The 15,781-nt window shown below is 42.1% G+C and overlaps 1 protein-coding gene across 6 annotated transcripts in view; it reads right to left on the bottom strand.

Annotated features, from left to right (window-relative positions):
- LOC119647112 (potassium voltage-gated channel subfamily KQT member 2) overlaps positions 1-15,781 on the bottom strand; it is a 1,176,525-nt gene that overhangs the window by 606,007 nt on the left and 554,737 nt on the right. The window contains exon 1 of one of the 6 annotated variants that reach the window (XM_038047895.1): positions 10,152-10,503. The exons of the other annotated variants lie outside the window; for them this stretch is intronic. Within the exon in view, the coding sequence (XP_037903823.1) occupies positions 10,152-10,156 (5 nt within the window). The 5' untranslated portion in view covers positions 10,157-10,503. Of the gene's footprint in view, positions 1-10,151; positions 10,504-15,781 lie in introns of those variants that run through there. 6 annotated transcript variants of the gene reach the window in all.

The following is a 15,781-nucleotide window of genomic DNA, read 5'->3' as shown; positions in this document are numbered from 1 at the left end:
TTCATCATAAAAGGGTACTGACACTGCCTGAATTGATATGATGATAGCATTTACCTTTCAATCACCTCTTTAAAAACTCTCCCTCTAATTTAGTCTAAACGTAATTTCTCAATCTTATTAATTTCAACACTTAACGAATTAACGAAAACTTTACATTGGAAGATCCAATGTTTAATGAAAATATTTCATAATTTTTTATTTAAATCAAAGCCATTTTTTCCGATATTTTATGACTCATTGCGATTTATGTCTATGCAAATTTTCCACTCCAATGCTGATTGTCCAGACTGATTAAGAAATCAATTCATTAAATCAGTCTGCACTGTAAGTGACCCTGAATTGAATAGTCGGGAATAATTTTCACTGCATCTATGTATGTATAAACGAGCTACAACGTTCTTATCATTAAAATGCGTGATTAAAAGTCATGCAGCCAGTTAAAGGGTTATATAAAAGCAAGTTAGTTACTAGAATTTCATTACAGTTTTCTTTATGACTATTGACGATTAGAAATTATAATTGTATCTATCTAAATACAAAATATGTGAAAATTCCTTTGTTACTTTTCAGCTGAAAGAAATTTGCAGTTGCTGACGAGTCTCTGGTTCCTTTCTTGTTCCCGCACGATATGCTATGCAAGGTACTAAACAATTTCATCCCCGCCTTTATTTGCAGTAAAAGGTATTCTCTTGAATATTATACTCTAAAATTTCCGTGTGATTGCTCCGTTGTAGATGCTCATTAAACGAATTTTTTTTTGGAAAATTTCTATTCACCATATTGAAGCAAGCTCATAAAAACATGAAGAAAATGATATCGCAAAGGATCACGGGTCAAGTAGAAATCATTTTCTTCTTTTCGGTCAACTCCAAGAAGATGAAAATTGAGAGCATTATGCCAGCACTGTCGAAACTTCAAGGAAACCCTCCAAAAGCGAGAATACTTTCAACATATTGGTTGAAGTTTCGAATTCAGACCAGGATTCGTCCAAAGATCCAAACAAAAGTAGGTCACTATGAAGTTTCGAAAGAAGACAGATTTCATTATAGGGAATATTGACTAAAGTGAATTTGAAGTGAGTGTACTGTCGATAACTTCTCGCTTGAAACCGAAGTCAATGCATCGTCTCGATCAAATTCTAGTAACCACTACCCTCCCCCCCACCCCAACAAGACTCTCCGGTTTGAATTCACCGAAAAAAAAATTGTCGAACCTTTACTTCTAAATGAACTGAAAGTGTGCTCAAAACCAAAGTATTCCTAAGAAAATCCGCAAACATCTCCTTTCTGATGGCTACAGTATTCCAGCAGACCATCTAATCTATTATTGATGAACGCTGTGACAGTAACAACTTTATTCCAGACTTCCACTTCGCCAATCGAACAGGTCATTCGATTGGACACCGCCTTCTCATCCATGAGAACGATGTTTTGATCGCAATTAATTGCAAGCCATAAACAGTAGCCTGTCTCCTTGATATAATGAGGACTGAAAACATCATTGGTTTCCTTACCTTCCTGGTTGTGCGACAATCCCAAGTGAAAGTTCGGCAACAGCTATTGAAATCATACAATATTCTCCATCATTTCCTTTCACTATTTACACCTTCTCGAAGGACCTCTAGTGGAAACTCACCCTCAATCCTCAGAAATGTCAAACGACCGTCTACCGCGGTAATAGAATGCAGATAACTTCTGACACCAAAAGTTACTAAGATTTATGTGAGTTTAGGCATCTTTCCTTGGACAGAGAGTACTACTAATCAAACCATCCCGGACATCTCAGAGAGCACTCTCAACAATTATACGCAATGCTCTACGTCCAACTCAAGATATTAAAATCATTGAGTTCAATACTAGTGCCATATTTAGACCAGCTCGCAGACATGATTGCGAATTGTTCCTCGGCGAACACAAGGCATAACTAGTGCTCCTGTGTGAAATCAATTTGCATTACCATTACAGGTTTTAGTAGTATTTCTAAACTTTATCGTATTGAATATTGGTTTCCTCGTTACTGGTTTACGACAAATCCCTCTTAAATTCAGGCTGTTCTCCATTTAACTTGAACGGAACTAACCAATATCAACCACACGGTTTGTCAATGTATGTCCCTGGTCACTCCGTTGTGTAATATAGAACATCCGCCCAATCTCTTTCTTCTTATTGCTATTTTATCCTCTACTTTGCTTTCGACAGGACTTTCCCATATTTTTGTTAATACGAGACAAACACAAAGAGAAAAACAAACATCAATGACGACCGGGGTTAAAACCTAGGGCACTGAGCTCGGAAAGCTGATGCTCAACCAACTCAACCATCATGCTGTTAATTCATTCAGGAAGTATACGATGCACTTGCTCCTAAAAGACATCCTAAAGGATATTAGGTAGCAAATGCCCCCAGTGGAGACTATTTAGGAATAGATACTTTCTGCAATAATTGGGACGACATTCTTCACGACGACACCTCAAAAAGAGTGAAGGTCTTCAAAGTACTCAGTCCTGATAAATTAAGCCAATTGTATTATCCCTCAAATGTTGATTCAAGTGACAGTCAGAGGAATTTGGGAATCTAATCTTTGTCCAAAGTGTGGGTAGGCCGAGTAGCGGTAGGTAAAATGCAGTTCTACACTGTTTTCTTTCACATACTCCACGTTATAGCTTAAGAAACGGGGTCCTAGTTAAAGCCCTATTGCGCTTTTGGTAACTGCTTTGTTAAGAGATAATAAAGCTCCAGAGTCTCTTAGCTTTTATAAAAATGTTTAACTTTCGAAAAGGACATATGATAACAGGACAGATTGCATGGCTTAACGTCAAAAGTCGGCTCTTGTTAGATATTGAAGAATCAGATCATTGACGGGCTAATATGTCAGCCATGATCAAACATATCCAAATGCCCTGAGATCCACAACATAATTTTTCATTCAGCTAACCAAGTTTAATTACTTGAAATCCCACATTCTTCACAAAACTCTCTTCTCACATTTTACTTCGGATATCCCGAGACCCATTCCTACAGTGCAGGTAAGATCCCGCATTATGCTGATGACCTCATTGCTTAAGTCAATACAACGGAGTTCCCTTCATCAGTGCTAACAAGTTCTTCTTCTTGTTAGCACTGATGATGGGAACAAGTGGTTCCCGAAATATCGGTATTTGCAAGAATAAATATTCACACCAACGAAAAAGTACCAACAAGTTTTTATTATTTCAGATAATTAATCGTTGGAAACACCGCATAATTTCACTAGTTATTTAGGGAGAAGAAATTCTCACAATTACTTTAGCCATACTAATTATTTTCTTACTGGATTTCTGTTACGAGGGCATGGGTGAAATAGGAAGCGCCGCTAATATACTTTGTGACGAGCATGAATCAGTTGACTGGGACTACGGTCATCAGAAGATGGCACGTCCAAACATCACGACTAAGACTTTGGGTAATTCCTCGTATTCTCAGGCAGATGGTACAATTCACGAGTTGCTAGACACTCATTAAATCAAGAGAAAGCTTTATGAGATGATGCGTACTTGTGTCAGGGTTGAGTTTGTTTGTGAGAAAGTTCCTGGACGAAGGTTCACACTAGAAGGTTCGCGGGTCATAAACAAATTTCTTTTTGCGGGTCGACATCTCTCACTTTGCCATTTTAAGTGGTGGTCCTTCATCAAAACGTCAGCTGTCCGAATGAGACACCAGCTTGAAGTTAAAGGCGGTCGAAGGGCAGTTCAGGTGTGGGAGTAAAACATGGATCAGTATCGGCGATATAGCATAAAACGTCGGCACCAACAACAGCAGCTCCAGTACCAACCCCTATCTCCACCTCTACTTGATATTGGCTGGGAATTCTTTCTTAATGAAAAACTGGGAACGGAGAAGGATGAAGGAGAGTTTCCCGCGCCTAAAAACGAGACAAATTGTACCAACTCCAGGTTAGGGGCTGGATAGGGCTGCTAACTTTACACGGAAAACCGAAGTTACCGTACGAAAGGAGTCTCGACCTGGTCGAAGCTTACAACGGCGGCTGCGACAACGAAAGTGGACGACCGATTTGCACGTTCTGTCAAAGAACGTGTACCCTCTGTACAGAAAAGTGGCTGCCAAGCAATTGGTCGATACCCTATTCCTAATGTAATAGCATTACAATAGATTCAAATTTAGGTAAATTTAGAAATATTAGCTCACATTCACGTCCCTACAGAGGAGGCTGTAGAGCAGCGGTAGAACGCATCTCCTGGCCCAGGTATAATATCAAAAGCATATTTGGAGATTCTATCAGTCAAGTAGAAACGGAGCCCATATTCAGGCGGACCGTTAACTCCCATAGCTTAGAAAAACTATAATGATAACGGACTGCGGAATTTCCAACCAGCAGAGTCACACAAAATTGTTGTTGGAAGTACCTGGTTTGCGCGGAAAACGATCCACAAACATACATGGGCCTCTTCGGGCGGGACCACTTTCAACCAACTTTACCGCGGGCTAATCGAACGCTGCAAGCTCTCAGCCTAGATGAATATCAAGACATATAGGGAACCAAGATAGAGTCGGATCACTATCCCGTTGGTAAGGTGCAGCGCAGTCGAAAAACAAACAGGAGAGAGTGAATACTGAAGCCATCCACAACAAGGCCCTTCGTGACACTTATAAGGAGGAAAGGGATGCCGCAATAACCGCAACTAATAGAGGTCCGGAAGATGGAGCACCAACAAATCATCTTCACAGCCACCTGAAGACCGTTATCACTAATACGACCATAAACATACTTGGCTTCAGTCGCAATAAAGCCAGAATCACTTTTTCGACGAACGGAAGAATGCTACATACCACCATCACCTTCGAGACCATTCAAAATCAACAAGGGTCAGAAAGAAAGAAATACCCTATCATGCATCCTCTTTAACCTGACCTTGGGTAAAGTTATCCACGAAGCTGACATAAATGCGAAAAACATCACCTTCTTCAAGTTCAGTCAATCACTGACCTATGTTGACAATATTGACTTTACGGAAAGAAGAATCCGAGATGTGAAGTCTACCTTCACCCAGAAAGCACCGGCGTGCGAGATCTTGGGCAGCACATCCATAAAGACGAAATCTATCGTGGCAGTGTCAGCACTAAAAACCAAAGAACCAACAGCGTCAAATGTCACCGATCAAACGAGAATAATAAAGATAGGAGACTACAACTTTGAGACCGTTGATAATTTCATCCAAATCATGTCTCACCATAGGGTCAAAGCTTTTACTGTACAAGCCAATGATCTGGTCCTCATGTATTCCTCGGAGACTTGAGTTCTTAAAAAGAAAAATTGCGAACTGTTAGCAGCGTTCGAGGAAACAATCATCGGAAGAATTTTCCGCCTCCAACAAGAGGATGGACAATCCCATAGCTTTAATAGCGGCAAAGTTTATGGGCGATAGCACGACTATCTGTGCGTGGATAAAATCCGGCATAACCGATTGCAATAGACGGGACACTTAGTTTGTACGCGTAAGTATGATCCAGCCCGGAAAGTTTATAAGGGCAATATCGATGGTAGAAAAGACGAGGCAGACCCTTTCTCAGATGGAACGATAACAGGACTCCAGACAGCATTTAGGGTGGATCTCGACCCAAAAGCGGCATGTCTCAAGGTCCTTACTAAAGCACACCTAGACCGAATACCGGTTGTAGTGCCGTTTATGATGATGATTTCGTTAGAAGCATTCAAGAACCTTCAATGTTGAAACTATCGTAAAATTGGCCATGGTTACCAAGAATGCCTAAATGCGTAGAGCATCTTCTGCTGCGGATGTAATACTCCTAACATCTTTAAGCCGCAGTGCCTGTGATATTCCGAGCTACGGGCGCCAGAAGTCACAGGCCGAGATTTGAAAATCACCCATTTCGGCAGTTCATTATCAAAGACCACCAGCTGATGAATAAATGAAATTCAACCCCCTCACCAAGAAATACAACGAAGTTGACGCTTTCGATAATGGGGCACAATTTTCGTCTGCATCAGCATTACTATCGCATAATACGCTGCCGATGCCTCTATTACTCCGGTGTTCTCATCTGCCGGTTGGGCCGCGATAACTGCCCTAATGCCTGATAGGACTTAAATTAGCGAGTCTCGGGAATGAATTATGTCGGAGCCACCATGGCTTTGCATTTTGCGCATAATGACGGTTGTTATATGATAGATATGAAATTTTACCCGTCTATCAGTTATCATCACGGTTTGTAATCGCACGAAGTCCATGCCGTTATTTTTTATCCGATCCTAAAATAAACAGGTACCGTGTTTGTACAAAAGATCAAACTCGGAAAGGACTTTTGCACCTTCCGTGTGTAGGGGACATCAACCAATATCAGTTGACGACACACCAATCATTGACAGTTTTCTGTGATTTGGGGCGAAGGGCTTAGGCGTACGTCTTCGAGTCTCCCCGGCAGTTCCAGAATAACCGCTCTATTAGTTCGAGACTATGCGTTTGGGCTTTAAAGAAATCAAACAGCGGCCCCGGAATAAAGTCATCCCTGCTCAATTGCGTCAACAAGCATCTGCATTGGAGGAGTAGCTACTTATCACAGAGACTAAGAATTCCTGTTCTTAAGCACAGTGGTCCCCTGTATGAGATGTGCTGATGGAGTAATAACGTATTGTCTTGTCATCAAGCAATTATTGCAATTCCTTAGAATGTGAGGATGATATCAGCGATGTTTTCCTAACTTCTATATTCTGATATGAGATAAATATCCTTCAGAAGTTCGAAGTTTTCTCCTAATCAAGCAAAAACGTACCAGTTTATGTGTTCTGGACTAAACGAACAAAGTGTAGCAGGTAAATCAAACAAGCTTCATGTCTCTGACTAGTTCATCAAGGAAGTTCTCTGTCTTTATGTTTTAAGTATCTCAAAGCTTTCAGCGAAAGGGGAAGTATACTACGATCCTGCTTCACGTGTCAACGTAATTAGCATGAACTGGTGCTCCACAATTAACAGCTTAAGCAACTAACCGTTTGATGGGAGACTTGAAAATGCTGAAACTAAGTAAAATTAAATGAGAGCATTGTTAGTCAAACGGTAGGATAGGTTCCAGGACGAAATGTGGATTAGTACCCACGATGGAGCACAAAACCTGGGAAACGCTTGCTGAGCCAGCTCTACTACCAAACCCTAACTCCATCTCGACGTGGTGGTAACGAAACTCCAGACGGAGAAAGATGAAGGCTAGTCTCCCGCGCCTAAAAACGGGACAAATTGTACCAACTGGTCCTCCAGGTTGGAGGTTGGGTAGGGCTGACAACCCTACATGGAAAACAACTTATTACGAAGCCACAACAGAAGCTTCGGACTGGACGGATAACACAACAGCGAACCCGGCAATGACAAAGGAATAGCGATTTGCCTATTTTCTCATGGAACGTGCGCTCCCTGGACAGAGATGAAGCTGTTGAGCAGCTAGCCGATACACTGTCTTAATATAAGGCTGATGTAAGAGCGTTACAGGAGATGCGTAGGAGAGGGACCGGTTTCCTGGAGAAGAGTCACTACACCATATAGTGGCCATCCAGTAAATCGGAGTAGGTTTCTTAGTCAACCAAAAAATGAAACCTGCTGTTATCGCTATGCACTCTCCGCTTGCGAGGCAAACTTAGAAATATAAGTCTCATTAACGTTCACGCCCCTACAACGGAGACTGCAGAGTCGGAGAAGGATACCTCCTACGAGGCAGTAGAACGAACCCTGGAACCCTGGTTTGCGCGGAAAGCGGTCCACAAACTTACAGGGGCCTCTTCAGATGGAACCACTTTCAACCAAATTGACCACGTGTTGATTGAACGCAGCCACCTCTCAGCCTTGATGAATGTCAGAACACATAGGGAGCCAATATAGACTTGGATCACTATCTCGTTGGCATGGTGCTCCGAACTCGAATAACAACACCACCCAGAATCCCGTCTGACAATCAGTTGGGAGTTAACACTGAAGCCATCTAAAACACAGTCCTCCGCAAAGAGGCATTATCTGTCTCATAGATAAAAAGGGAGATATCACACAGTGCAGTAATTATAGAGGCATCACGTTGCTGAGTACCATCTATAGGATATTCTCCGCTATCTTGCTAGGTCGGATAGCCCCATACGCCCAGAACATCAGTGGCCCATACCAAAGAGGCTTCACTCCAGGCAAATCAGCAACAGATCAGATTTTCTCTGTGCAGAGAATATCAGTTGCACCATCTACTCATCGACTTTAAAGCCGCTTATGATAGCATAGCCAGGGTAAAACTGTACACGGCCTCGAAGAATTCAGTATCCCGACGAAATTTATAAGACTGACTAGGCTGACCCTGACCAATGTGCGAGGCCAAATAAAAGCAGCAGGATCACTCTCAAGACCATTCAACATCAACAACGGTCTACGACAAGGGAATGTCCTATCATGCATCCTCTTTAGCCTGGCCCTCGAGTAAGTGATCAGTAATGCTGATGTAAATGCAAGAGGTACGATCCTCTTTAAGTCACCCCAACTACTGGCCTATGCTGGCGATATTGACATCATGGGAAGAACGACCCGAGACACACAAACTGCCTTCATCCAGATTGAGCAAGCGGTGCTTGGGCTGCTTATCAATGATTGTTGATAATTTGTCTTATCTAGGGTAAAAAATCACAACCGATAGCAGCTACGATGATGAAATCCGCGCACGGTTGTTGGCAGCCAACAGAGCCTATTTCAGCTTACAAAAACTGTTCCGCTCGAAATGTCTCACCATAGGGTCAAAGCTGTTCCTGTACAAGACAATGATCTTGCCAGTCCTCATGTATTCCTCGGAAACTTGGGTTCTTACCAAGAAAAATTGCAAACTCTTGGCCGCGTTCGGGAGAAGAATCCTCCGAAGAATTTTTGGCCCCCTACATGAGGATGGAGAATTCCGTAGCCTAAATAACGACGATATCTATAAGTGATACCATGACCGTCAGGTTGTGGATAAAATCCGGCTCAATAGGTTACGGTGGGCGGGTCACTTAATCCATATAGATGAGGATGATCCCACCCGGAAAGTCTATAGGAGTAATATCTATGGTAGGAAAAGAAGATGAGGCAGACCCTGCCTGAGATGGAGCGATGGCGTAGTTCAGGACGCCAGGCAGCTTTTAGGGATATCCTCAGTAAAATAAAAATAAAATGCTGAGTTCAGGGAAAGAGATAAATAGAGTATAATTGGAGTTATTCCACAATGCTAAATCCTACCTGATCTCTCTTCGTGACAGGTCCCGCGACAGGCTGACCCTGCAAATGCATACAATGTCGTTACAAACATGATGATCGGATTGAAGCCGGTCCTGTTTGTGAACGGGAAAAAGGCCGTAGAAAAGAAGAATAAGAATTGGTGGACCTCGACGCAAAATCGGGATGTGTGGAGTTCCTTATTAAGGGAGGCCCAGACCGGATACCGGTTGTTGCGCCGTTGATGATGGTTGATGGTTCTAATAATAATTCCATGTCCTTTATAGAAATATCAGCACACCGCGAGGATTAATTATGGAGACATAATATGCAAACTTTACAATAAAGAGGATGACACAGATTGTTAGATCATCATAATGGATGCACGACATCGTGAAGAAAGTCTCGAATCGGTGCACATAGTAGATTACCTCCTTAGTCTATTGACTAGAACGCGGCTTTTTACTTAAATAGGCTTTGGTAGGACATTCGAAAAGGCAACAGGTTGCAGTAAGGGTGGGGGAAAAATAACGTACACAAACCGCCCATATTCATCATCCATCCATCCACGTTGCATGCCACCAATCACATTTAGAAATTTAACAGCAGCATATCACCTTGGTATGACTGCAGATTCCTTGGAAATTTTTGAGTTGTGTATTGCGCGACATATGGTGAAGCTATCCATCTTCTATCGACAGCAATTTGAAACTCATCCTGTTTTAAATGTAAGTTTTTGATTTATCATGTGACGCAACTGTTAATGTTCCAGTCGGTACGTGCGAATCTACTTCGCTTTTGCTAATGGTCTGTGCAATTTCAAGGTAATAATTTATCATATCGGATTGCGAAAGATTCTGAGTAGTGAAATGCTTTGTGCTAAATTGGAGTGGTCCGTTTCGTTACAAGAAACCGAAAAGAAACAACTTACCTCATTATTGCTCCAAATTAGATTCTAGGTAACCTTTATAAGTGTTTACGCACGCACTACAAGGCAGCCTTGATTAATTATCGATTAATTCGCCGAGATTAATTTGCATTCCGTGTAGTCACTACAAACTTGGCCACATCTAACACTTTTCGCACAAATTATTGAACACCTGAGAGCGGCTTCTGCACGCAAGTCAATCATCTACTTCAACAATCTTAAATCTCGGCACCGACAATCCTCAGGTTGTGTCTCACGCACCTGATTTTCCGCGCACTACTAACCGCTTCGCACTTCCAGTTGTTGCACTACTCACAACCCAATCGGCTACTAATATGCCAATCTACCTTTCAATTTGCCATTGGTAAATATTGTCACCGCAGTATCATAGCTTTTATTACGCCCAAGATTGTTTAGTTTATGGCAATGAAAAGAACATTCTGCGCTAAATAGCCCTACTCTCGCCTATCGAGCTCTGGAAATCTGATGTCATATAAACAACGAGTCGCTTGACGGGGGCTGGAATCGACGCTAATAGTGTTTATAATGAACATTTAAAATTTATTGTTATGCAAAGTTTTCCCGGGCCGTCAATCGGCAGAGCATTTTCGGGATCCCGTGAGAAATGGGCTATGAAGAAAATACAATCTGCGGTAGATGTTACTAATGAGAAAGTAAACAGTCGCGGTTTCTTTTGATTTCTTTTGTGGCTTTCTAAGCATACCCGTATTGACGAGATATTTTGAACTAGGAAGACCTCAAGGGGAAGATGCTTTTATTGTTCACAAGAAAATAATTGACAAAGAAACCACATATTAACTATGCATACTAACTTTGAATTTTTAAGGGCTTGTAAGACCCTGACCAACAGATTTTTGCACAATTTAAGGGGGTCACCCCGTGTGTCGGGTTGGAGAAATCGATTTTTTTGCATGAATTGTATCTATATATAGTGGAGAATATGTGGGCAAAGGGATTTTCCGATATTCCGAGTCGTTCAGAAATTATAGTGTTAAACAGGTAAGGAATTTGCAGCCGCGGCTCGATGAGAAAGAGCATCGAATCTTTTTTTACCTGTTAGTTTTGTACCTGAGCCTTATAAATTCGAACACAGGCATAAATATAAAAAGATGGAAAACCAATCAATTGTCTAAACTTATTTGCTGTTTGGAATAGAAAGGATAATCCAGTCTAGAGTATTTCTGCAAATTTCTGAAATAATAAAATATACGTAGTAGTAAAAAAGGAATACGTAGGACATGTCGAGAAAAGAATGGGAACGCGGCTTATAAATGCAAAGAAGAATCACAAAGGCATTGGTGGAAAAGCGGCTGGAAAACTTACTGATAAGGTTATTAACGACCTCACAACATTTTTTGGGCTAGCTATTCGCCGACACGTAAATTCGATAGAAGGAATGAAGCAAGAAATGTGAGCAACTTTCTTCCATAAATGTTCTACAGACGAAAATCGTCAGCATCAAAATTGTCCAGCAGGCGAGGACAGTTGGTGCAAATGGCGCGAAGCGGAAGCTAAAGGAGAACTGGACAGTTTCCACCACGAGAAGGCACGTTTGACTGAAGAAGTTGAAACAGTCATCAAACCAATCTACGAAGATTTGTCACGAGATGATCTCTTGAACAGATGTTTACGAGCAGAGACCCAGAATAACCATGAGTCGTTAAATGCATTGATCTGGACTTTCGCTCCTAAACTGGGGGGCCAAAGTCGTATTATAGAAATAGCCACTTTTCTGGCTGCAATTATTTTGAATGAAGGATTCAATGGCATTCTCAAAATCCTAGTGACAATGGGATGTCAAGTTGGTCACATATGTCAGGTTTATGTCGACCGCCGTAATGAAGCGCGAATTTGGCGGTCCGAACGACGATCGACAGACCTCGCTAAAAGAGCCAGAATTGAAACCAGAGAGCAACAATCGGCCTTACAAGGCTTTTTTGAAGAAAGGGAGGGTGCTCTCTATGGACCAGATATAGCAGAATAATGGTGAGTTAAGAGAATCGGCTGCCACCATAGCTCAAAATCTATCCAACCAAATTTGTTGAAATTTTCACGACTTCTTTAAAACATATTTCTTGCAATCGTACTGGTCGTTTTTTTTTATTCATAAAAAAAGCCGTAAAAAGACACAAAAATCCAAAAATTAAGTTTAAGTCCCACCAAAAATTTACCTTTTAATATTTTCTAATGATCCTAGTTTGCAGACAGTGGAGTATTGAAATTGAAATACGCGTTTAGTTTTTTTTCCTCAGATGAACACAGCGCCCTCCAGCATGGCAGCAGACAAACACCTTTTTTGGGGATGGGTGCATAAATTGACACGTATTCCGAAAACTAGCTACCATATCAAGCTGAAAAATTTATCACATATACTAGAGATATCAATAAATATATGGTGAAAACATCACGTTTTTATTTTTATCCAGTCCACCAAAATAATTTTTCAAAGAAAGGCAAAAAAAACGGCTTTCATACGGGATGACCCCCTTAAGTTGCATGATTTCGAATATGACGTCAACGAGAAAGAATAGAAACATTGACGTAACACTTCGGGGAACCCTAGCCCAATTGTTTGCGGAAGTTTTTAACATTGTAGCTCAAACTAAATTGTACGTAATCTTTGGATGGAAAGTTAATCCGGGAGGAATTTCCAGTGAAAAAAATGGAGAGCCAGAATAGTTCCAATAAATTATTATATTAATGGGTTGTTCGATAAGTCATGGCCTTTTTTTTAACAAAATATAGCAACGAACCAGTCAATAATGTTTGATTTTTGATTGATCGATTTTTTATGACCTGCTCCCATCGGTTCTCCATGCCTTGTCGATAAAAACGGCCTGGTTTCAACTCGGTGGACTTGGCCCATTCAAGCCCGCAGTTCAACGCCATTCGCGCCGCATTAGAAAGCGATCAGAAAAGATGAATATCGAATGGTACCAAGTCGGGCAAATAAGGAGGATGACGAAACACTCCCCAATCGAGCCTTTGATTTGTTTCGTTAGTCACGCTGGTGGTGTACGGACTGGCAGTATTATCTTGAACGATGACTCTATGATATCCATGAGGCCAGTTTTGCTGGATGGGTTATTAACAATTTTCCCAATTGCATAACGCTTAACTGTTTGGGTATATATATCTACGGCACTAGCCAAAGGAGCGTCTCAAGTACTTCACCTGTAAGGCATCCCATCACCCCAATAGTCAGAAGAAGCTTATTAACTGGGGATGTTAATCCAATTTATGATGGTGCTTCGACCGCATTTCGAGTTGCATTCATAGAATATGCTGAAGTTCTTCCAGACTCCAGAAAGATCCCAAAATTAAAGTTTACTTCGGTAAGTACCAACATCATTGCTGCCGTTTCTAGAGTTTCGGGTGATCATTTAGCTAGCGAGTTTACTGGGACAATATGTTGCGACTGCTGGAATTATTCGTCTCAAAGATCAACATCTTGGACCGGATAGCAGAGGTATACGCGGGAGGACTTTACCGTTCCGGGTGTTTCGGCTCAACAAAAGAGTTGAAAAGTTAAAAAAGGACATTTGCCACATCACGCAAGCACATCTTGGAAATCCGTCACCGAGGGTGCATAGGTATGTTCGAAATATTGTTGAAAAGTAACAACTCTCTATTGATATGCCAATCAGTGAAATACTTGAGGTGCTGAAGTAGAAACTTGTGATATGCTCCAATCGTATTCGCAGGTATCAAAAAAGCTTTCAGCGAAGGACAGAAAACACTGCTTTTCCAAAACCAAAGCGGATTTTATAAAACTTCATTAACTCAGATCGGGGAAATAACCTTGACCTGGACGGGGCAGAGAAGTATTTGAAAAGAACTGAGCTATTGCAATTTACAAGCAGCGTGGCTCCCACATCATGCTAGGCCCTCCCCAAAATGACCATGCCTAACGCAACTCAAGTTAACATTGAAACACCCTTGGAAAGGTGGCAGGAATTGATAAGATTGACAACTTCTGGCTGAAGCGGTTCAAGAGCACTCACAGGATATTGGTAAATCATTTTAATCAGATGATTGTTAATCCAAAAGTGAGTCTAGAATTTTTCAACAAAGTGATAATCTTCCTCATCAGCACGTAACAGGGTGCCTCTTGCTCTTCAAAATGTTGATCAATTAGTTTTCATCATATCATCTACTAGGTTTTCACTTCAGTTCGCTACGCAGTTATCTCAACACATCTTGTTGATCATAAGTTGATAGCTGAGGGGCGGAAAAGATGCGCAAACGGTCCCTCAGGCGGTGAAGGGCAGCTTATAATACGGGTTGTCCATCGAAAACAAAATATCTCGACAGCCTACCTCGATTATAAATTAGCCTTTGACTCTATATCACATTCGTGGTTACTATAAGTGTTACATTTACAAAGTCAACTCGAATGTGGTTACCTGAGGGGTCGTCAACAAGCCTTACGATACGGGGAGGAGCGTCCCCGAGGTACGAGAGCAAGTAGTTCTGACCCCCTAGCTGGCATAATACCTGCGTCCTAGATAGTAGCCTCGAGAAAGTTTCTCGGTGAAGAGCTAACTGCTAATGACCCAAACATCCCGGGCCATACTGGGAGTCCCCGGAGCTGTCGACAACTCCTTGTCGACGTCGATGCGATAATGTGCCAAGCTCTGCCAAAGTGGTAGTTGTGGCATATATCAGGACCCAGCCCCTTCGGGACCCTGGTCAGGTAGTGTGTATTGAACCGGTATTAGCAGACCACGTTGCCCCAAGCGAGTGTTGATCCGTCATTAAGTTCCGGAATGAGCTAATCGTAGGTAAGGCCCCAGGGAACTGGGGTAGGGGTTTTCTCCCCGAGGGTATCCTCGTTCATGACTATTGCGGCCCACTCTCTTGCACACTATGCGCTGGTAAAAAACTTAAATGAGAAGATAATGTAAATGGAGTGTGAGCTGGCTGCGTTTATACGCAACAGGGGGGCCGCTCGCCCCAATGCCTAGCAAAGGACGCAACAAGGGTTGAAATAACCGACGACAGGCACAGTGGAAACTGCCGAAACTAACCAAATGGTTTCGAATATAGGCCGAGTGGGAGGGTTGTCGACTACTCTGGCGCAAGGTAGATAGGAAAACCTTCTTAAAATATGCGCGACAGTTATGAAGCCCATGCGACGTTCCTCCAGAAAAGTCAATAAAGGAGTGAAAAACGTGCTAATGGAGCTGAAGGAGCTCCTTTACAGAATTTCATATTATAGGCGGACATGCAGAGTAAGAGAAAATCCGCGGAAATCAGAAACAACCACGCCTCCCGACGAGAATAAGACGAGTACCAAACGGATCGCAGACAGCTCATTGCAGAGCGAATTGGGGAAAAAACGAAAGGTGGAAGGGACATCTGGAGGAGATTTCACTTAGGTACTCTCTAGGACCTTGCGTCATCAGAGAAACCTCCGTCTAAAGTTAAGGTGGACATGAAAGACGGCGCACCAAAATAAAAGGTGGGGAGACGAAGGACGACTAGATAGCAACCTCTACTTATTAAGCTGACGAAAGGCAAGACTTTTGCGGAAGTTCTCAGTGAAATCCCCGAGGATAGCGGAGCAGAAGTGTCTTCCATTCGTAAACGAAGCATGGTGGAGTCCTAGT

The sequence above is a fragment of the Hermetia illucens genome, chromosome 1 (assembly GCF_905115235.1).
Source record: "Hermetia illucens chromosome 1, iHerIll2.2.curated.20191125, whole genome shotgun sequence".
Lineage (NCBI taxonomy): Eukaryota > Metazoa > Arthropoda > Insecta > Diptera > Stratiomyidae > Hermetia > Hermetia illucens.
This window is presented reverse-complemented; position numbering and strand designations above follow the sequence as displayed.